Source organism: Prinia subflava, chromosome 4 (genome assembly GCF_021018805.1).
Source record: "Prinia subflava isolate CZ2003 ecotype Zambia chromosome 4, Cam_Psub_1.2, whole genome shotgun sequence".
NCBI classification, from domain to species: Eukaryota; Metazoa; Chordata; class Aves; order Passeriformes; family Cisticolidae; genus Prinia; species Prinia subflava.
This window is the reverse complement of record NC_086250.1, coordinates 13,814,767-13,838,965: the sequence shown is the minus strand read 5'-3', so window position 1 is coordinate 13,838,965 and position 24,199 is coordinate 13,814,767. Positions and strand designations below refer to the sequence as shown.

The 24,199-nt window shown below is 42.2% G+C and overlaps 1 protein-coding gene across 3 annotated transcripts in view; it reads right to left on the bottom strand.

Annotated features, from left to right (window-relative positions):
• LOC134549715 (transmembrane protein 178B) overlaps positions 1–23,243 on the bottom strand; it is a 273,157-nt gene extending 249,914 nt beyond the window's left edge. The window contains exon 1 of one of the 3 annotated variants that reach the window (XM_063395585.1): positions 22,714–23,243. In XM_063395585.1, the coding sequence (XP_063251655.1) occupies positions 22,714–23,095 (382 nt within the window). In that variant the 5' untranslated portion in view covers positions 23,096–23,243. Of the gene's footprint in view, positions 1–21,094; positions 21,185–22,713 lie in introns of those variants that run through there. The other 2 variants (XM_063395588.1, XM_063395587.1) reach the window with 2 other exon arrangements.
• Between the last annotated feature and the right edge of the window lie 956 nt (positions 23,244–24,199).

The following is a 24,199-nucleotide window of genomic DNA, read 5'->3' as shown; positions in this document are numbered from 1 at the left end:
AGAAGGTGCCAAGGGCAGATGTAAGATCTCAGGAGCAAAATATGGGGCCCAAAAGTTCTTTTGTTGCTTGAGAGGGGCTGGGCAGTGAACACTTCTGAAGTTTTGGCCAGTAAGTGCAGATTCCCTGAAAACTGTATCCTGTGACTATCTGCAGGCTATGGAGAAAAAAATACAAATTGAGTTCTTGCTTTTTAATTGAAATACAGCAAATCTCTGGTTTTTAAATAGTCTGTTTTGGTATAGTCTGATGTGGTATAACATCTACCTAGCACTTTTTAAGTGACATGATGCAGCATGTTTGTGTTTAAAACAACAATAATAACAATCTTATCTCAAGCCCTCAGGATGCTGAGGGGTTCTGCATCGGGTGAAATGTCACCCTTGCAGAGGATAGGCTGAGGAATTTGTGTGCAGCAGTAGCTTGTGATCTGAGCACAGGGGTTTAGAAAAGGGCTGCATTTCATGACCTACAAAAGAGAAAAAAATGAGATTTACATTCCAAATGTGCTGAGCAGCCCTTTCCCTTTAGTTATTAGAGGCACTCGGCATAATTCATAATCGCCTGATGCCAGAGGGAGGGGGGAGGTGCCCGCCGCCATTCAACATCAAAATCCCTCCAGGAACAGCAGTAACGGGGTTCTGCTCTTATTTATATCGTGACAAAAAATGGCTGGCAGGAAGACACTAGCAAATATCAGAATAAATAATTCAGTAAGTGTAACAGAAGGTCACAAAGACTAACGAACGTTTCTGTTTCTTCTCCTTTTCTCTCTCCCCATCTTTTATGTACATGATCTTTCTCTATCCCTCTCAGATTTCCCTGGTTTTGTGCAACACTTCTCTCCCTTCTTTTCCTTATGAACACAAAATTAAGGCTTAAAATGAAGCTTTCCCATTTCTCTGCTTTCTAGCCTCCGTTGTGCTTCTGATGGTTTTCCTGCATCTGTCCTTCCTTTCTAAGTTTCCCTTTTGTTCTTTCCCTCTTTTACTGCTCCCCCCTGTCATCACCCTGCACATCCCTTCTTGTGGGACAACTAGTCATGCTGACTTGCGAGGGTAAAGTCAGTTCTGTTACAGTAAAATGTTGCTGATGTTGATAAAATTCTCTTGGCTTGATCTTGGAGCAGCAGCAGAACATGGCCTGGCATTAAGAGCACTCCTAGGCTGTATTGCTGTGGCACCAGAGCCACCCAAAGCTTTGAAGTGGGTGCATGGATGGCTTTGTGTACTTACACACATAAAATACTCCAAGTCTTGCTCTACATTCAGGAAAGCCAGAGAACCCTTTGACTGACAGGTAAAATGTGAACTCTTGGTACTCATTTTAAGTCAGGTACTCATTTTCCAGAGCCACAACTTCCATGTAATGTTCAATCATAAATTATGAGTGCAGAAGGCAGCTCTGTGATCACTCACTCAGATGCCCAGTAGAGGCCACGGGACTTCCAGAATTAATTTCTGTTTGAAAAACACAATCCAAGTTTTCAAGGTGTTTTCGATGGAGAATGTGCCACCTCCAAGAAGAAGCTTTCCTTGGGCTAACTAACTGGCCTTATATCTCATTTGAATTCAGCTGGTTTAGCCTCGGCTTTCCACCTCTGATGAACCCAGTATCTGCCTGCTAGATACAGAGTCCTCTCTGAGCAGGTTCTCTTTCCACATGCAGCTTTATAGCCTATGATGAAGCCATCCCTCAATCTTCTCTTTGTTAAGCTTGGCTGGTTGAGCTCCATAAGACTTGCATTACCAAGCGTGCTCTCCTCAACCATTTCCACAGAGCTACCTGGTTTGCATTATTATTTAGCACTCCCCAAACTATTATTAGTATACTTTATGGATCTCTCTGTCATGTTTTTCCCTAGTTCTTTAATAAAAATGATAGCTAGCCTAATGCAGAAAGCTGTTACCTATAACATCCTGTGAAATTTGTTTTATTTCTATAGAAAATTTCATTTTGAACTCCATAATTTACCCAGCTTTTAAATCTATTGAATGTGCAAAATGTTGATTTCTGTAGTTTATTAATAAAAATGTCATCTGGTACCCTGTCAAGTGTCTAAAAAAAGAGAAGGAATATTCAATCAATGCTAGCACCTTTAGCAACAAAAAATACTTTAATGAGATCTATTGTTATAAATCCATTTCGATTTGCATTAGTTAGTCTATCTATTTAATTCTTTTTTAATTTATTCATTAACTACATTAGCTTTTAGATACTGGTAAAGATACATTACTTTTCCTAGTATTGTTATATTTAGACTTTTCAAAAGTTTGAATAATATCAGCTTTCTTCTAGGTTGTTGATATTTCACCAGTATCCTAGCAAATTCTAAGAATCACCATTTATACGAATTAAGTCTGGACATTTCCTTAGTCAGGTCTTTCAAAATGCTTGGAATCTAATTATTCAGATCAATTAAATTAAAATGACTGAATTTATTAATGGTTTTGTCAGTCTAAATTACTGCTGGAGAAGAAAGTATTTTGTTGTCATCACATGATAAGACTATCTCATCTAGGATTTTCCCAAAAGAGAAATAAAAATTATTATTAATGAAACATTGTTAAAGATATCCTTGACTTCCACAGGTTTTCTTAATCATTTCCGTTTAGCAAAAGACAAATACTATTGTTAGCATTTCTATCATTAATATGCTTTGCTATTACAGAGCATATAATAATAATTTTCTTGGAGTGTCTGGGTTTTAATAGCTTTTGGAGCTTTGCTTCCTGTATCAACACAGCTACCTATAGTTTTCATTCTTGTGCTTCATCTCCTACCCATCTGTTATCGTTCCAAGGTTTTAATTTCCAGATATTTCAGTATGTTGCCCTTTCTTCTTCCTGTATGTGAGAAAAGGCCCATTCACAGTTTTTATTTCCTGCTATTTTTACTTCCCCTCATAGGAAAGCTTTTGTAGTTTTTAACAATACTGTCTTCTTTCTCAGATATAGCATTATGGTTTTTTGCAGACATGTAGTAGAATGTTGTCGCTAAGTTCCCAATTACCTGTCAAGATTGTTTAGATTTTATCTCCAAATTAATTCAGTCCTCCATTATTTTCAGCTTTGTGAAATTTTACACAGTTCTTTCTCCTTTTGCTTTTAGCCTTCAGGGCTTTATTTTGTTTAGTACACTTTGCAGTTCAGTGAGATCCATTTCTCAACAGGCAAATATCTACAACTCTTGGATATTTACCTGTCTCTGCAAACACAGGTGCAGACATGCAGAGCAGGGAGATGCTCATGCAGAAGGTGTAGAAAATGTGCTGGATCCACTCTTCCAATGCCAGATTTCACAGGCCCAAATCTGCCATCATGTCACCACACAACCTGACATCCCCTGTGCTGTTAGCACCATGCTGACCACAAGAGTCAGCAGTCTGGCTTTAGCTTCAGTTCCCTGGACACAACTACAGAGTCATCTAAGTGTACTGGAAGCTCTAAATCTGTGCTGAAAGGAACAATTTAAGTGAGTTAGGCAGCATGATTCAAGTCACCCCTCGATATGCAGGGCTCTGCTACCCAAGGGTAAAGCAGGCAACTTTTCTAAGCAAATCCTTTCCCAGCACAGGGGCTTAGTAATCAGTGAAAGCTGCTGGCTCGCTCCCATCCCAACTGTGGTTCAGCTGCTGCTCTGAGGTCAGCTCTGCAGGCACTTGATAAAGCTTCAATTAAGTGCTCTTCTTGCAGCACTCGCTGATTTACGCATCTTGTGCCTGCATCGGCCATTTTGCTGAATAAGCCCGCGTGACGGCGGGGACCGCACACGCACAAGTGCCCAACTTCCCCTGCTAAGCTCCACGGTTAAGCTCCTCAAGCTTGGGCATCACCCATAAAATAAATAACAATATTCAAAAAAGTGCTTAAAAGGATGGGGGGAATAGAGCTGCAGAGCCCATAGTACAAATATTACTACAGATGCTTCAGCTGGGTAATTAATAATACATGGCATATCTATTCCAGACAGTTTCTGAGCTGTTATTTCCTTGCAGAGTTATGCATGTCTGTGTTTAGATGCTACTGTGATGGGATGGTATAAAAATTTCAGTGACGTGAACATCATGGTGCGCCTCTCTAGCCTGTGTAATAGCCTGAAAGATCAGCATCCCCCCTAAAAGGTTACGGTGGAAAGGCCTGACCTTACCTGCTTGTAAATGGGAGTCACACTTATCTGCAGAGAGCAGCTTTTATCAAAGCCTCACACTCGTGTTCAATTGCTTAGGCTACAAGTCAAAATGGAAAGTGACTCATAATGATTGCAAATCCCTCTGGGAAAAATGGAAAAGTAACAAGCCTAAGACAATGGAAGTTGTTTGGTCGACACAATATGCATCAAGGAAGATCTGGGTTATTTATTTGTGAGTGAGACTGGTTGAAAGGAAACGTTTACATTTGCCACTTTCATGGAAGAAATGGGTTCTATAAGAGACCACAATCAGAGGTGTCCTGGATTATTCAACTAAAGACCTAACATTTTTATTTGTAAAGGAATTGATAATATGAATTGATATAAAGTCTTGGATTATTTTTCCCTGAACTTTTTTGGGGCAATTGTTCAGAGTAGCAACCTCAAAAATGCACTCAAATATTTATCACCCCCAGCACAAAATCTTCCTCTTTGCCAGGAGTGTAGTAAAGAAACAAATTAACACAATTTTACTCTCTCCTCAGGAAAAAAATACTTATCCCAGCCAAACAGGCAAATGGAATTTTGCAAGACTGAATTGTTGACATGCTTTTATTATACCAACAAATAAAACGTTAACTGCAAGAGTTACACGGCACTTGCCTTATATAGGTCATTTTCTCTAGGCAAACCTCCTGCTCCACTCAAAGTAATATTTCAGGGGACTCACATGGCAGTGAACCTATGCAAGAGGGAGTGATTAGTAAGTCCCTGGGAGGTTTGGTTTAGAAGGCCTTTCCCCATTTTTTCTTTAAGACTTTTCATAAGCAAAAATCAATGCTGGGCTGTATCTGTGTCCCACTGAAGTCAAAGGCATGCTTGCTTCCAACTTCAGCAAGGCTGACTTAGCTTCCCTGGACTTAAAAGCAGTTTTGCTTGAGCAAGAACAGAGTAAAAGCTATGTGTGATCTTCAGCACGTTGCCCTGGGCTAACTCCAGGGAACACAATCTTCTCAAAGCCCAGCTGCAGACATGAGAACTTATTTAAGACTACTTTAAAATGCAAATTACACTGGCATGCTCATCATATGCCTATGGATCCACTAACATGAAAATATGCACAGTCCAGAAATATCCATGATCTAACTTAACTCTCACCACCAGGATATTGTGAGTTAAGAGTGAAAATCCCATATAAGGGTCCATCCTGAACTTAGACAACATACAGTATATCAGCATGGATTTGCTCTGACTTTTCATGCTTTTCTGGGTTTAAGTCTGAACCCCTAACCTCATTTTAGTGCGGATTTTCTGCAGATTCACTGACAGAACAAATGACAGGCACCAATGAATTGCAAGGATATAAAAACTGTCCAAAGGCCGAAGCTCTGCGACCAGAGCTGATACAGTAAATGATTACTATCACCGATTACTTCTTGGCACTGCATTTGCAGAAGCAATCTGATCACTGATTATTCAAGGTAGCAAGGAAAAAAAATAAAATGGCACCACAATTATTCTCCATGATTCTGGCAACCTGAGTTTGTTTTGCCGTGTTGGTGCTACCCACAGCACCAGACCCATGGCAATGTCCCAAGGCTTACAGGCAGGACAGAGTTATCCAGGTCCCAAGGAAACAACCATCAGCAAAACAGGACCAGTTCCCCATGAGCAGTGGGAGCCCACACAGGTGTAGCATTGCAGGGAGTAACAGTGTGCACAAGGAGGGGGTGTGTGCCACGGGCCACGCAGAGGGGGACTGTCAAACCAGGCCTCCTCCACAAACCACCCCACAGCGAAGGCTGTGGAAGACCTGCTCATTGCCAAATATGAGCCTGCAAGGACCAGCTCAGCAAGGGGAGTTTGCCAGAGTTGGTGCTGCCTGGCATCTATGACCCATCTGTGATCTGTAACCCTCTCTCCTCTTCCCCTTCCCGTGCTTCTTGGTGCAAGGTGAAGCTGCAGAAACCGCAGACTCCTGGAGATTTTGTCCCCAGCCTGAACTGGTTTAAAGGGTTAATTCCAAAAGGCTCCTGCATCCTCTCACATACTCCTCTGTACACATGCTTCATGTTAGTCACAGCTTCCTCGCAAAGCTGTGTGCTCTGATTCAGGCTAGCCTCTTCCCATGACTGAAAAAGGGACCTGTTCAGTTATCTGTCTCAGTCCTGATGGAAACAAGCTGATGCCTGCTGTATTTCACGAGAGCTATGTCCCATCTAATTTTAAATGTCACTTGTAATAGCTGGTTTTTCTTCCCCAAATAACTTTTGCAGCCCTGCAGTTGAAGTCATCTGAAACCACAGGATTGGAGTTTGAATGGTCCCTGATATTATCAGTGAGCCGAGCCATTGCTCTGCACCTCAGCCACCATTTTCCCTTTCCACCCTTAACTGAGATGTACGTGCAAATCCAAAGGAACCATTCTGTCAAACGTGGTGAAGCTATCAAACACCCTGCTTCTCTTCCACAGCAGAAAAACCTGCCTAAGGCCAAGGAAATGTCTGGGTAACTGCAGCCAGTAGAGGGATTTAGGGCTTTCACAAGGCATGACAAAGCTGTCATTAAAGAAACAGAGCAGTCCTGGAATCTTGAAAAAATGCAAAGACAATAGTGTAAACAATGAGGAGGCCTTGTTTGATAACAAGTTATTCCCAGCATACCACAGTGTGCTCTTGAGCCTCCTGAATTCACTGCCATCTGCAATGCTTGTATCCCCTTGGAGGAACTGATGCACTATCCAGAAGCTCAATTACGCAAACTTATTCAGAGTCCCTTATGATGTTTGTGTTATAAGGCTCATGCTGTATATTGATTTGTCTTCTCCTCCTCCCTGCTCACCTCGGGGCCTCATTTCCCATTTTGTGTACATTGGTTTCCTGGATTGCAGAGGGAATTGTCTCAAGGTCATACCAAGATGCTTCAGTATGGCTCAGCTATGAAAAATGTATGTAGCCAAAAATATTGTTTAAAAGCAATAGACTGAATATATAATGCCTGTGGCTCGAAGGAGCCCTGATGTATTTAAGATACAGGGATATAGAGGCAGATTTTTAAAAACTGCCTGTACTTCACCAGTTAAAAGGAGGAGAACAAATGAGGCTGTGATCTGTCAAGTGATCCTTCATCACTCCCAGCACAGCCCCATAATCCTTCGGTTGTGATTATGCAAAAGAATATTACATTGATCCTGTAAAATATCTCTGATTGGATCAATGTTATTTTCTCTCGCATTGACAAGGTCTTACCAGAGAATGACTATAATTCCACTGCTAACACTGTCTTAGTGAAATCCCCCAATAAATCCTCCAAGCAGCACTGTTAGTAATACCTTTATTAGACTAACTAAACAAGATATTTATATGCAGGGCTTTCCAAAAGACTCTGGCTCCTGCTTGATTTTCTGGAGGAAAACTTGATCAAAAGTGCTCTGCTGGAAGAATTGCCCCCAAGGAGGCTCTGCAAGGGCAGAAATGGCAGGTGAAATTACCCTTCCAAGACAAAAAAGGTTGGTCACAGGTTTGCCCTTGCCCTGCCCCTGCTACAGTAAGGACCCAAATGCATCTTTGTCAGAAAAAATCTCTCCGTGAGTCTGGTTCACAGGCAGCACTGGAGTTCAGGTTCTTCCCACACATTCCACAAACATGCCTACAGTTTGCTACAGCCAAAGGGAAAACATGGTCTTTGTGTACCTTTTGTCACTTCAATATTTATTCAAGGACAGATCCTGGCCTTCAACAAACGGCCTGCTGTCCTGCTGTCTCTCCTTACCAGTGCTTCCACTCTCATACACTCTTCCCCTTCTCTCTTTGCATGTCTCCTCTAACTTTGCCACCATTTTCTTTTCTCCCCAACTCCAAGCTTTCAGTCCCAGTGGTTTTATTCTCACTCTGACCTCCCCTTCATTGGTGAATTTGAATTTTCACCTTCTGACTTGAAACACGATGTTCCAGTGAAATGACTGTGATCACCTTGCTAAGTCATTATTTTCCAGGCTGCCTGAGGGCTCAGGCACCCACTGCATCTCTGCTTTCCCTCGGTTCACTTCAATAAAGTTACTGTAATCCACGAGAGCTACAAATTTGTTTCAGACTTATCTTCCTAAACCTTTAATTAGAACCACAAGAATCATGAAAAAACAAAGTCGTTTTTCTAATATAAAGCTGGAGCACAGCTGAAAGACCAGTATATATAGCCATACATCAATTAGCAGATGAAAAAGCTACAAAGACAATATATCAACAGAAAAATATCAAACAAAAAACAGCATGGCAGACAACAGGCCTTCTTAAATCCTTTGAAACCAGATTGGCATCTGTGGTGGGTAAACTTTGATTCGTACATATTTCATGTGAAAAGTTTCTCCATATTTTTACAGTGATATACTGAAATGTCAGAGGAGTCACTTCTCAGCTCCCAGGCCCTCAGAAACAAAGGAATAATAATTGATATATTAATTTTGAAAAAGAACAGCCTGATGGTTGAAGAAACTGTTAAAGACCATAGAGAGAACTCCTGACCTATTTCTTCCACTCATATTCATTTTTTTACACATTTCTTCTATCTTTTGGTTCAAGTATGTGTGCACCAGATGCCTAAACCATGATGTCAGCTTTGAAGATCATTGCCATAAGTCTGATGGAGAGAGAAAGTTTGTCACATTAAAACTTAAACTCACGAGCACTGACCTGCATTTTAGCACAGACCAAAACCCTGGAAAGAAAGCATTGAAATGAATGGAGAAATATTCCTATTTGGTCCCCAAGTATTAGAACCAACCCTGCTGTAAATTGCCACCAGGATAGATTAAACTGGGGCAATTTGTGCCTTCTAAGAGCTAAACAGTTGGATCTCATTTCCAAACACAGATCCTAAAGACATGCAACAAAACATTATCACAAGCAGCCTGAAGAGCCTTAGTCCTCAGAGAAGGTATTTAAGTGCCTAACTCATGTGCCCAAGATGAACATTCAAACAACAATTTTCTAGGTGACAGGTACAGTGTACCATCCAACTATAGCAATCAACCATATCCAATCATGGCAGGTCACCTCAAATTTCAGGTTCAGGAACTCCCAAAATGCCAAGAATTACTTTCAAAGGAAGGAGAATCTTGGAAGAAGCCATGCACCTTCCAGTCACCTTAATGCCACCTGCCAAAAACTACACCCTGGTAACACAACCAAATGGACATCAAGGCCCCTCAGATGGAAGCAAGGCTGGCAGCATGTGAAGCACAGCTTGAGTTTGAAGATTTGCCCATACCTCAGGACTGTGGGCAGCTTTCCACTGAAGGAAGTTCTGCTTCTTTCCCCTTTCTCTCCTTTTGTACTTGTATCCTTAGGAGGACTTTGGTGCTGAAGAGTTCATCTGCTCCTGCTCCGGCTGCTTCCTCATTTAAAGGCATTGACAATGCAATTAGTTGCTGTGTCACAGGCCGGATGCTAACAATAACTGATGAACAAGAGGGGAAAGATGTGCCACAGGTTCTGGTACGGCACAGAATGCAGAGGACAGCAGTAAGAACAGCACAGGGGATGAGAAGGAAAGATTGGGGGAGCAGCAAAGGCAGCAAAGGCAGCAAAGGCCATCCCTGCATTGCCACTGCTGTCAGTGTGAGGGAGACCTTACACAGACATACATCCTTCCTTCTTCCAACCAATCAAGTAGCCTCTCCCTCCTTCCCTAGAAGACACTTAAACAAGCTGCCACACTCTTCCCAATGATACTTTCTGTTTAAAAAAAATGTTTGAAACAGGTCCCCATGCTTCCTCCAAATGGAATTTTCCAGGTCCAGAGGCCAAGACACTGTATAGGCCCATTCTGCAGCCACTTAGTCACTGATAAACGTGGACCATATGGAGTGGTCAATGAGATTTGGTCCTGCTCCCGTCCCCACAAAGCTGATGCCTTGGGAGTCTGTGACTACCTTTCCCATCAGGATCAATGAGTTAAAAGGAATAGCACTTGAAAACTGGAGGCTCCTCAGGATTCCTCTTTCCTCTTGGACATGAAATATTATTTCATGGAAAAAGGATGGCTTAAGTCTACACAAATAAGCCAAGAAAACCACTTATCTCTGCCCTTGTTCCAAACCCTTAGCAGTGTGTGGTGGCTTAGCATAGCTCACATTCATACGGCTCAGCACACAGGCACAGGACCTCACATCCAGCTGCTCCCACATATGTGACAAGCCTGTAGAGGCAATGCCACCAACCTCCAGCCCCTCCTCGCTTGGTCTCTGCCACCACCCTTTGCAGTTCACTCAAAGCAGAATGGGGCCTGTTCATCACACTGCAGTCATTCCTCAACAGAAATAGCAAACAGAAATCCCTTCTCTGATCCACCTTAGATCAGCCCTGCTTCTACAGGTGCTCAGGCAGAGGGCTGGGTAACAGTTCTTCCCAGTAATGCAGAAGGCAGCTTTGCTACTGGGAGTGTCAGACAAGGTTTTCTGAACTTCCAGACAGGAAGAACATATACACTTGTCTTGCTCTGTACTGATGCAATCATGCTGCCACCTTTCCTGGGAGCTGAACTATAGCCCCAAAACACTATCCACAATGATGCTTTCCTACCTTTAGTGCTGTGGAGCCTTTATGTTCTCTGTGAGACCTTGCCAAACACTTCTCTGAAGATTGTGGTCTCCTGCTTCACACACAAGTGAACAAGGCCCATAGTGGGTTGTTTAGTTCTCATATGGTGGTGGATCCTGTGCCAAAATCCATCCCAATATAAGGAAATTCACCCACCATCACCAGCCAAAGGGTTGAACATTTTGTGAACTGAAATACACAATTACCATCTCATGGTAATTTAAATATGTACAAAGAAGAGTTTAATTCTGCTCTTGCCAGCCATACTGAACATTTAAATATAGTACACAACTTCTCTTTTATTTTATATAAACTGTTTTAATGAAGAAGCTGAAGGCTCTGCACTCTCCTGGTTTATGAATATAAATAGCTAAAAATCTAACAGGCCTTTGTTGTTGTTGAACTAAGGCAATCTGAAATTAAAGCACATGAGGGAGCCAGGAAACAAAGGCCCTACTAACCATATTAGTTCAAGGAAAGGTGAAGTATCCATTAAGTGCTCAGAGTCCTCATCTCTAGTCCTTCCTGGCTGTGTGGGATGGCACAGGAACGAAACAAAGTGTGGCTCAGATCTCAGGGAGAGACAAAGCAGCTGGGATAGTGCAGCTGGATTTGCCTTAGATCCCTTTCCTCTCACCATACACCTGTGACTGGTGTCAGGCAGCTCAGTGACAAACACTCTTTCCATCAGGTCCTGCTTGATACAGACCTGAATATGCTCTTTCATAGGGAAAAAAAAAAAAAAGGCATTAACAGTAATAGCAAATGAATCCTTCTCAGTCCTATGGATGTTTCACAAGCACACAGTACTGGAAAGGATTCTGTTAATTTTTCTTGCATAGTTCATTTTTGTTGCATCTTTCTTGTATAGAATCATAGAAACATTTAAGTTAGAAAAGGCCTTTAAGGTCATCAAATCATTCTAATTGAGCTTTGGCCCTTCTAATTTCTTTCCTCCATAACCTCATTACATGCTTTGGTCCTCCTGAGCTGCCTGCCTCTTTCTCCAAAGGTCATAGTCTCTCCTTCCAACACACCACTAACTCTTGTATCTGTATTGCCATATGGATCACTAATCTCTACCAAACAGCAAACCAAAGGGCCTTGTAGCACACTGTCCCTAAAATATTGGCATGCCACCCTCAAGCTTATCTCTAGCAAGCCTGGCTTTATCTCTTTCCCCTTCAAATCTAGCTTAAAGTTCTTTCAATGAGCTCTGCTAACTTATGTGCAAAGATGCTACTGGCTCTGTACTTCAGGAATTCTACTGTTGCCTTCATCTTGATACTTCCCCTCTCAGTACTTTTTGCCTTCCCTTGGTCAGTTCCTTAAACACGCAGTAAATAGTGTACTAATTACCTTAACATTGCAACAAACCATTTCCTTAGGGGCAGAATATAAAATCCTTTACTAAAAATCCTGATAATTTAGATCTAAGGCATTTCCTTATCTTAAACCCCAGTTATCTTCCTAGAAAAACATATTAGGGTAGTTTGGCACACATCAAATAGGAAAACATATGTTGCATGTTTATTTCATTTTCCCCAGTGCATTTAATTAATCTCTCCTTTAGAACTTACTTTAAACACTGCTTGGTATTATTATGATCAAACTAAAAGGTCCACTGTGGCCCAGAGAACTTTTGCTCCTTTCTTTAAATATAGATTTGCTACTTTTCATTCCTAATGTACCACCCTAATTAGACAGATTTATTGAAAATCCTTTTTACTGGACTTGCAATGTCACATCTTTCAGAAGACTGAGATGGAAATTGTCCAACTTCCCAATTTGAGCCCATTAAGTTATTTGAGTTTTTCCATTTCCCCTGTTCCTGTTGGCTGGCTCCTTTGTCTCTCTGATCACGATAACATTCCTCCCTTTCTCTATAACCATTACAGAATATCATATGAACAAAACTGGACAGTCTTGGGAACTGGTAAATAGAAAGGGGATGAAATTCAACATAAAATATGTAATTAGGGATCAACAATGACGAATTTCTTTCCAGCGTGAACTGTTGTCCTGCAGAATTTTGCATTGTTGAGTAGCTGTCCTCTGTGTAAAACAGGGATAAATCCAGTCTTCAAATTCTTATATGTTTAAAACTCAGCAACAGTATTCAAATACTCTCTTAATAAGGGCCACTCAAGTACCTAAGACAAAGAAATGTAATTGGATCATCAGCTCCCATAAATCATTACCTCTTCAAAACCAATCTGACCCTAATCAACACCTGTAACATCTGAAAAAGTTTTTGTTTCTTTTGTTTGTGTTTGTTTCTGTTATAATATTTATGTCATTAAATGACCATTAGGCAGAAGGAAAAAATATATACGGTATAAAGTGTCTTTTGCATATTCAAAGATAGGCACTGATTAATACAGACAGAGACGCAGAGACAAGAATCATACATTCATATTGAGGCAGAAAGATCTTTTCAAATAGCTTTTGTTATCCAATAAAATTAGCATAACTGTTTCTTCCTATTAGAAAGTCTAGAAATACATTTAGGAAGCTTCGTTCAAAAGTCTGCTGTTAAAACTCAAAGCCAACAAAAGCTCTCAGAATTAAATAAGGGCTGCAATGAGAGACTTCATGTCTTTCACTTGATCTGGTGGGATATCTTAGCAGGTTACACATTGCTGTGCACACTGGACATCCTAGAACTCCTTTTCCTTAAATACCCACAGCTCTGCAAATACCGTTCTCCACACACACACCACTTTGTGGAAAATACCCTGAATTAATACTGGATATTTATTTATCTTTGAGGTTCAAGCTGAGAATGGAGTATTGGCTGTTAGAAGCACTGGACAAACTTGCTGAACTCTGCTGGGGGAGCCACGCTTATGCCTCTGTAAGGTTACACAGGATAAACTCACAGCAGGAAGGCAGAGCAAGTTATAGAAGAGTCAGTGGTAGAGACTTCTCTGCCCTTTAAGCTGTATGTTTTAGTGTCTCCTCTGTTCAGTGTACAACTCTGTTTGACCCAGTCAGTCACCAAAAAGGCAGGGCTTCATACTGAACCCTGTGTTTTCCCCCCATCCTTCTCCTCCACTTGGACAATCCCCAGGACTCTTTCAACAAGGACCAGGCACCTCTTCACACTAAGCTTTCTTGGCTTTTCTGTCACCTCAGATCATCAATATCAAGGACTTCTTGCCTGCCCTTATTCTTTTATCATCCACTTTATCTTTCCTTTCCTTTTATCTGTAGATGTTATCCATGCTGCATTCCTTCACTCACAGACCTGTTGCCTTGCATTCCCCTAGCTATTCCTGCCCTGTACCCCAAATGCCAGCTGGTCCATGCCAGCTGGTCTCTGCTGTGTGTCACACAGCATGGCATCTCTAATGTGACCCTTCCTGCCTGGCTAAATTTCTCCACTATAAAGGCATTGTTCCCCCATTCAGTTCTGCTCATTTCCTAGACTTACTACTCCAGCTCAGCACAGTTAAATCTCAGACTCACAGCCGAAATCACCTCTTTGCCACATTTGGCTCACTCCTCAGACCCTCCTGCCTCCTCCAGCCCCCACTTCAGCTGTCACACAGGATTTCACCTGGCTCTTCCATGAGAAAATGACAAACCATGATCTTCCTCTTCCAGCAGCTTTGCCTTCTGTTTCCTCTTCCCCTCCTACAACTCCTTCCCCATTCTTCTCTCCTATAGATAAAAAACCTCCTATGTGGCTCTCTTCCTTTCTTTTATTTGCCACTGAGCCAGTCTTACCCTACCTCCTGCCTTTCCTTATGGCTGCTCTTGTCTTCTTGTTCTCTCTTTGCCTTGACCTCTCACACCCCTCTGCCTCTTAACTCTCATAACACAAATACCATTCAGTCTCTTTCCTCTTAAAATATTCTCATCCTAAAACACTCTTTCATCTTAAAACATTTATTTTCCTCTATAAATATCCTGTCTTTTCCTCTCCTCCCTTCCTCACCAACCTCTCTGAATATGCCAGCTACAAACGCTGCCTGGGGTCCTCCCCACTAGTTCACTGCAGCTTCCTCTCCTTTGCAACCACTGCTAAAATCTTTACTTAACACACTGGGCAATCTTCAGCACAGTCTGAGCACTCTGTCCTCACCTGCTGCAGCACACTGGCTGCCTGCAGTAGTCTCTTGTGCTGTTTAAACCTGAAGAAGTGTCTCTCTTCAGCTACCGTGGTGTTACTCACTTCTACTGCACCACCTTTGAATGTGCTCCTTTTGCATGCCCTCCAGAAGACACTTTTCTGCTCCCACATCTGCTGGGGTTCATGGGGCTTTTCTGTTCCTATATTTCGCTCCTTGATAATTTCAAGTGCAAAGACAGATTCCGCTCTGGTCTCCAAGTAGCAATTTCCAGGCTCACTCCTCTAACACAAACTTGTCTCCCTAGGTCCCTACCCACAATATCTCTAATATTTCTTCAAGGACACACATATAACAAACTCAGTTTATTGTAATTAAAACAGAGTTCCTAATGGTCTTCTCCTTTACTATATGCTCTCTTCAGTAATTCTCCTCTAGAGGAGAATTTAAATGACTTGCATCATAACAGACAGTGCTGTTACTTTTCTTGTTGTTCTGGTCAAGAGCTGGAGCAACATTTTCATCTCACATCTCTCACCATTCATATAGATCTAGGTGATGTCTAAGGTTTGCCTATTCTTTCACCATCCAGGCTCTCATCACCTCGTGCCTTTATTACTACAATATTTCTTTTTCTGACCTTTACAAATGTGAACTTGCCCTCCGTGTATCCATTTAGGATGCTGCTAGAAGTGTAATTTTCCTAACACATCACTCTGACCACGTCATTTCTCTTAGCAGCTGTAGACTGCTGTCCCCATATCTATCTCATTAGTGTAATCTACTTGTCTTCATTAAGGAAATGTCAACTTCTTCCTACAGCCAACCGAAGAGGTCAGTCCCCATCACCTACTTATGAATATTTCAAGCAGACATCAGCCATGATTTTTCTGGTGCCATTCCTCAGTCTTTGGAAGACCATCCTGTAAACATCCGCACTTCTTATTCATTATCCTTCTTTCAACTCCTGTAGGATTCCCACATTTAGTGATGCCCACAGGAATGTGGTTTGCCTCCTGGTGTTCTAAAGCCACTGCTGCTCGCGCTGAACATAATTACTTTGTAGTCTCGTTGTACTCTCTCATAAGGCTGCATTCACTGCCAGTATTTAAAGTGCAGCCACATGTCAAAAGGACAGGGACATTTTTCTGATCCATGATTTCTGATCCATGATTAAGGCTCGTAAATCTGAGGGCAGAACACGAACTGGCATTAATAATAGTGAACGAAATCCCTATTATACTGCTACTGAGCTGAGGTATGAGAGATTTAGCCCCTTGCCTCAGGTCATAAAGAAAGACTATGGCAGAGCTTGGATTGAATCCTGGCTTTGTAAGCCCCTGCCCTAACTGCAGTACTACCTTTCTTTCATCTATTTTGGTACTTATCTACAAAGGATTATGATTTCAGCAGGCTCAGCTGGGCAGTTCTGAATATTTATTTATAAAAGAATTAGGCCTAATGAGAAAGAAAATGGATAAAATTCCATTTTTTTTACTCTGATTTCTCTCCTGCAGGGAAAATATGTTAGTTTATATTCTTTTCTTTTACATGGATTCTATTCTGAATTATCTGTTGAGGGAACTTGGATTCCAGAATCCACATTAATTATTTATTTATTCCATAAAAACTAAGAAACACCATCTTATTTCTTTCTTTTGGTCCTAAAGAGGTAAATGTGTAGTTAAGAGTGCCAGCAGCAGTTTGTAAGCAATGAGCCATTAAGTAACTCACATTATAAATGACTGTCATTATTTCTGCTAAACCTACAAAACATAAAGCCTTCTTATCTACTGGTTCTGCAATAGTTAATGAACTCATTCCCCTCTTGAAGCTTTTCTAAATGCACAGAAATACTTTTTTCAAAGAGAAAAGGCAATATTAATATGGATTTTTACTGTGGGAAATGACAAAATAGTTCAGACCATTTCATCTCTATTAAAGTAAAATTATCTTTCAAATTTTTATTTTACAGTGAATAGAACACAACTGTACTCATATTAAATCTTTCCTCCACAGCTTTTACAAATTTTTAGCAGTACGCAGAAAGGATAAAAATGCTGAGATTTCTCAAAAGGATTTGAATGTTCAATTAAATGAACAGGAATTAAACATGCAGTCCTGCAGGCAGCTCTGCAAATATCAGTTTCTCTTGAGAAGGGCAGGATCCCGTCATTTTTACTCAGGCAAAATTTCCATTTGTCTTCACTGGCAAATTTGTTTGAAAGCCAACAGCTTGATTGAAATTTGCCCTTTAAAAAGTCATTATTAAAACCAGTTGCTGTTCTGTTAAATTACATATATGTTCTTAATATTTTTAGCAGATATATATTATCAAACTAATTATCTCAGATGTGTCAGAGGAATGTGTCAGGTTCTTATTACTTGTGGCAAAGAAACTTTTTAATGAATTGCTATTTAAATTTGATGCAATTAAAATATTAAATTGCTTATTCAAAATATGATGGGCCAAATCCTCCTGGAACTCATACGCATGAACCAGTGATTTCATCCACTAAAGGATTTTAGAAAATCCCTGAACAAGAGGATGGCTTTGCTGTATCTCAGTTGTTTGACTTCCAGTCTTACATCAACAGACTAAGAATAATTTCAGCATCAAAAACTGGAAACTGAATACCTGGATAGCCTAAGATTGAACTCCAGTGCTGTCTAGTGCCTGGATTTAAGTGGATGCCTCCAGCAGAACTCCAGCTGTGACAGGAGGGAGCACAGACCTTGCGCTCGCCTTTCTACCCAGGGACAATTTTAACCTCAAAGGAAACACTAAAGGCCTGAACTTGCTGCATCACCATGTTCAATAAAACATTTACTATTGACTTCTCTAGGATCAGAATCAAGACTTCAATAAAGTCCCTTTTTTAATGAGTCCATTTGGAAAACAGTTGGGATTTCAAGCACAGATTTTAAACAAAGTGTTTGAGTCTTTCATGTATAAAGGATACATGAAAAAAAAGGATGTCCTAATTTACCTGTCAAAACCATTGCACTTTAAAAGTCAAATCTAGATCATTGCAAGGTATTGCAAGAATTTCTACAAAAATAAATAATTTTGCTCCTAGATATAGCTGCAAGTAGCCTCTCTTCAGCAGCCTCTTTTTCATTTGTGTATAAATAATCCCTAGTGATGGCTGGAGTAGTCCCGTTAAGCCTTTCTTCCTCAATTATGCTATACATCTGACAAACCAAACCATGCTTTCATTTCAGAAATCTTGAGTATTATTTCAGGTGGAGGTAGCACAGGAACCACTTAGGGGTTTTGTTTTGTTTTCAGTAGTGGCACGGGCTAAGTGTACTCACAATAAAATGTTTTAAAAATAGGATTTACTATGACTTCCACAGATCTCAGGGGAAGAAGGAAGGTAAAAGGAGGGTTGAAATAACAAGGTCATTGTAAATTCTGGGGTTTTAAAATAAAAATTGGATTCCAATAGCAGGCAGTAGAGCCCCATCCAGTCAGGTGTAACTGGCAGCCTTCCAAAGACGAGATGAAAGGTCCTCTGAGTAGTAATTGTCTAAATGGAACAGACTCTGGTTATTGTGCAACTTCTTCATCTACTTTATTGTACCTTTATAATTAAATGATGCAATTCCCTTTTTTCCTTTCTTGTTCTCCTCTCAACTACTGCAGGAAAGCATCTGAGCAACATTGCCATAGGATGCAAACAGACTCCGTGGCTCCTCATTTTTTTTTTTTGGCTCACTACAAGTTGTACACAAAGAGTTGTGAGCTGCTGGTTGCCAAAGCAGGACATAAACTCTGCCTTCTCCCGGACACTCACCTGCATTCCAGCTCTCTGCTTGCTTAGTGCTGGAGCTGGTTGGCTCACTCAGAGTTGTTGCCTGGGTGAGGCATTGCTGCTTTTGCCAGAAGCTCCATGGTAAACAGGCAAACAGTGGCTCTGATAGGACAGGGTGAACACTGCTCAAAGGGGCCTCCAGCAGCAAGGATACTCCATTTGGGGAGGAGAGGGGACAAACACCTGAGAATCAGAAGGATTTTCGAATATTTTGTTGAACAACCCCAGAGGCAGCATTTCCTGATTCTGCAAGGCTTTAGGGATCAGGAGTGAAACTCTGGTCCTGAGATGCTAAAAGGCTCAATCAGATGTGAAAGCAGAATGAGGCAAACAGCTCTGTTAGCTTTTCCTTTTCCACTGGTCCCTCTGTACCAGAGTGCTTTCCCTTAGCCCAAGTACTCCATTCCCAGAAATAGAGATTATTCAGCTGAGGAAAAGTTAGCAAGACTGAGACCTCAGTTTGCATGTTCAACTCCAATAATTTCTTTAGTGATTTTAATTTCTGTTGTTTCTGATTTGATTTTTTTTTGTTCATGATGACAAAGAGAAGAAATGAACTGCCTAATTTTGTTGCAGGTTTAGAATACTCTTCAGGTCTTTGGTCTCATGCTTGTCTGCCTCTCCCTGAGTATTCTTACTTGTGACAATCTCTTTTAATTCACAGCCTATTTACCTAATAGTATGATTTTGAAACATGCCCATGGGTTCTATGAAAATACAAAAAAAACCTATAGGATAAATAAAAATAGGACCAACTATTTTATATATGTATTACTATCTATTATATCTATATTATATTATATAAGAAACCTGAAGCAACAGAACTCCAGTTTTTCCAGCAAAATCCAACATAAAGGTCTTGATTTATTTCCCAGAAAGTAAAAATTAATAAATACAGAACAGAATTACAGAAGTGACCCAACCTATTCAGAAGCAGAACTGGTTTTTTAAATCTCAGGTATCAGAATATTGCCAAATACTATGGTTCATGATCCTGCCACAAGCCATTGCCTACAGCTTGTATTAATTTCAGCAGAGTTCATAAGCAGAATAACTGCGGGGTATTTGCAAAGCTAGTTAGGCTCTTAATGACCATTTTTTGTTATACTTTGATAGACAAATCTCAATAGACCATTTTCAATACTGGAAGTTTTGCCTAGGGAAAAATGTAGGATCTGTTTTAAACTAAATGGATCACAGATCCCGTCCAGCTTTAAGAACAAAGAAACAAAAAACCGAAACACTTAATAAAATTTACATTCAATTATATATAACATTACACACAATATTTGGGGCCAGAACCTGCATTAGTTTATCCACTTCTGGAAGAGTTGTATTACATTAAATTAACAGAGGCAATAGAGTTAAAGCTCTAACATCATCCTCTTTTATAAGGTATTTGCCCTGGATCGCCTAGAAGTGATTTCATCTGTGCAAGGATATGTGCCCCAGTCATGATATTTGAGCACTACACACAGAGAATATCTGCAGCCCCTCATACCTGCACACTACACACTCTGTCCACACACCCATCACTGCAACTCCTAGCTCCCAAAAAAGTATCTGTCATGGAAGTGAAAACTACTTTTAGTTTTTACTTTCGTGATAGATCCTGTTGGTATGAACCTGGAATACTTGCCTTGCTTTGAACTCACAGCTCTTCTCAACATTGGACAGCAATAACACTTACTTCACTTTCATCATATAAGTGAGGATCAAAAAGGAAACATCTCTATTTTTATTTCTGAGCAAGTCAAACACTTTACTTTATGGAATTGCCATTATACTTGCTTTTTTCTGTGTTTCAGTCTACAAGTGCCAAAGGAACACACACCTCTATAGCATTTATGGGTACCTCTTCATCATGGCTGAGAGCTATAGTATATACAGCTCCTTGCCCCAGAAAGGCCATCAGATGAACTAAAATGCTGCTGTTCAATGTCACGAGTCTCCCTCCTTTAGCACTTCTCTCATCCTACAATGAAGTTTGTTAGAAGTGTATCAGAACCCATTTAGAGCAGGCAAGGAATGACACACCCAGACATTTGCACACAGCTCCTTTATGTGCACAAGTTGCACTTCTGACCTGGGGGCAGTGATTTTGTGGGGTGGCTCTCTGGCCATCTGCAGACACACATATCCAGGAGTGTGTGAGCAGGGACACTCACTGCATCTGAGCCAGGGAATCCCTGGCTGCCAGCTGGGTGCTGCATGTTCAGAGTTAGTTCACGCACTCACACACACTCATTCACACACACACGAACACAAGCAGACTACAGCAGGATTTTTCAAAGGCCACCTTCTCCTGCACTTAACCACCTCCTTTGGTTCATCACATTTTCCCTATTGTTAACACTTAGCAGAGCTGCCATTACACATAACCCAGTGCCACACAATTTCAGCTGTTTCTGGCAGGAGAAATGGACATTCCTGAGCCCAGGACAAGGCAGGTGGAGAAAGAGGAAAGATTCTTACTTATTTCAGGATGCAAATCCTCTCTAATAACTGCAACTCCATTTGCAAAGGTGAGCTCTGTTGACATGTTTGCCCGCTGTCAAGGTTATATTTGTTTATGCCCCGAGCACAGTGAGCACACGTGGCAGAGCGATCCAGCTCACCACAGCCAGCCCAGCACACACCACCCTCACCTAGCTGGGGAACAGGAATCACTCCCTTGGCACTGAAACCAGCAGCAAGGAGGCTGTCTGGGTGCTGACAGCCTTTTGACATGTCCACTCGCCCTTTACAAATTAGGCTGAAGACACCAATCTATTTCCTAGGAGTTGTTAAATAGCAGCTGGATATGAAGGGTCCCCAGCAACACAGGCAGGAGCCCAAGCAGGGATCCAGGTAAACCACCTGTCTGGACAGTTTTGGTACCAGTACCTACCATGCCACTCACATCCAGTGCTCACTCGTAAAACACATGGAACAAAACATGTCCATGGGCAAGCGTGTGAGAGAACACCTCCCCTGAATAAGTAGCTTTAAGCAATAATTCCACTTGTAATGTCTGAGGAGGGAATTAAGGAAGGCTAATGAGAGTTTGGGATAGAGAACACTCTTGGAAGACAAGTATTTTGGAAGATGGCACTGTGTGAAAAGCAACAATTTCACTAGAGTGGAAATAAACCAATGAGGAATCTTCTGATTGCAACAGAAGAACCATGAGAAGGAAATGTTATGTTGTAGTACAGAGTAACCATGCTGTGGGCAGCAAAGATGCCCTCACCCTTTACTGAAACCGTCATGATCCTTCAGAAACATTCATCTTCTGTTTAGGTAGGGGTTTATGCATGTGGCCCCATCCTATACTTCAGATCAAAGAAATGTTTGGGGCAAAATGGCCATCACCTTGAACCACTACCCTGGGGGAAAAATTAAGACAAAGGACCAAAAGATAGACAAAAATAGCACTAAAATGCTACAGGTGAACAGATGCATCTCCACCCCAAGAGAAAATTATTCCTTTCTAATAAATTCATGAAATGTTTTGTAGATATTGAAAATATTCCAAAGCATAGCTCAGTGTAAACAGCAAGCTGGGTCTCCTCCTGCTCTTTAGCATGTCTCTTTGTTTACTCTCCATTTGAGGATAGAAAAAGCCTACATGTGAGCACTGCAAATGGTGTATTTCAGGATGGATGGGGCATTTGGAAAGGCAGTGATGAAACACAGACATATGTAGCCTCCTAATAAAATACTATGTACTTTGCCTGAGCCACCAGGGTCAAACAAATTAAAAAAACACAATAATTCCATTGTCTGCTTTATAAATACTTCCTATTGTGTATGGAAATAATCTGATACCATGGTGATGGGAAGACTAAATCAAGATTAGAGAGAGAAGCATGAAAAATATATTCTTCTTGCTCCCAAACCTCATGTCTCAGGAGTAGAGATCCTATGGGAAATTGCCCTGGCAGTACTTCTGGAAGCAATGCCCAGCCAGGCCAGTTCACCCATTGGAAGGAGAGGTACTTGGCTAGAGACGCCAGCTCCCATCTGTGAGCCCAAATGGCTCTGCTCAGCCCCTGCTCATCTCAGGAGAGGCTGGCATGTTCATCTGGTAAAAAAAAATAGCCCTTACTTACCTTTGGCAATCAGCTCCTCCAGCTCCTGGTCGAATCCTTGTCGGTGGCATTTCCTCCAGAGCCCCATATTGGTGGAGTTGTACTGTCTGTTGCACTCGTCAACTGCGCTCATAGCAAAGATCTGCCTCCTGTTTCTTGCCAAGAGGAGTTTCCCTTCCCAGCGGTCCAACCTAGACCTGCTGGCCCTGAGAGGCAGGTTGTTGTTGGAGTTATAAATGAAGCCAGGATCATTTCTCTTAGTGGTGATGCTCTTGCACCTCTCTCTGTGCTTCCTGGCATCAGTTTCGTACCAATGGTCAGAGCAGATTGCCACAGCCAGCATGCCAAGGGCACACAGAGCTAAAGAGAGGCCAGCATAGAGCAGTAACCTTCCAGCAGCCATGCCTCAGCTTCACAGAAACACCATGGACATCTTCACAACAGGCAAAGCCGTTGGGGGTGAGACCACACAAAAACCACCGGAGCAGTTGCTAGGTGTCACTTGGCACAGACCGCCTCAAACATCCCCAACTCCCGTGGCTCACATCCACGCTGCAGAGGGATGCTGAGAGCACTACAAAGTTCTGCTCTGGAGGCAGTCTTGGAGTCTCATCTGCCTCTTCTCCTCTGCAGAGGAGACCTGGTGAGGAGAAACACGGCCTTTCACCAGTGACCCCCTCACCACGAGCACCCGAATGACAGGGGCAGAAGGGATGAATCCCCCTAAAGAGACCTGACGGCTGATCAGTCCATTAATCTCTTTCAATCTGACCTGCTCAGAAGAGATGGCTTTCAGATCAGCGAGCTCACTAAAGCATCATTACAGGACAGAAAAGTTCAACAGCCTGACATCTCCCACTTGCAAGCAGCCAGTTGTCCCTGTTTCGGGAATGGGTGCCTTGCCTTTTCTTTGTCAGTGGCTCAGCAAGAGCATCATCCTCTGGATGGTCGGTCACTTGCTTGAGTTTAAAGCGGGGTCGAAAGGGAGGGAGCAAGAGGGGGGAGCAATCTGTTGTTGTTGCTGCTGCTGCCGCCGCTGCTGCTGCTGCTGCTGTTTGAAATCGTGGCTAAAACATCCCCTCCCCGGCTGGCTCCGGGAACGCGGGCACGCACGGCTCTCTCCCTCAGCAGACTCCGCTGACAGCCGCTGGCATCTTGGCTTCGGAGGCACCTCGGCTTCTCTCCGCCAGCCTCGCCATTCACTCTCCCGCTTTTGTCGTAGGCGCTGTCATCCAGGCAGCCGAACGCCGCGCTGCCTCCCTTCCCCGGCGCGCCCGGGCAGTCTCCGGCGCCGCGGCGGGCAGGGGCGGCGGGAGCTGCCGCAGCCCGGCAGGAGCGGCCCCGGCCGCGCACCGCCCGCTAGGCAGCGCGGGGGGCTGCCCCCGGGCCCGGCATCCTCCTTCCACACACACACGCTGGGCGCTGCTGCCCCCCCTTCCGCCGGCAGCTGAAAAAGCTTCCTCCGTCCCCGGCGCTGGGATGTGTTGTGCACAGTTTTCCTAACACG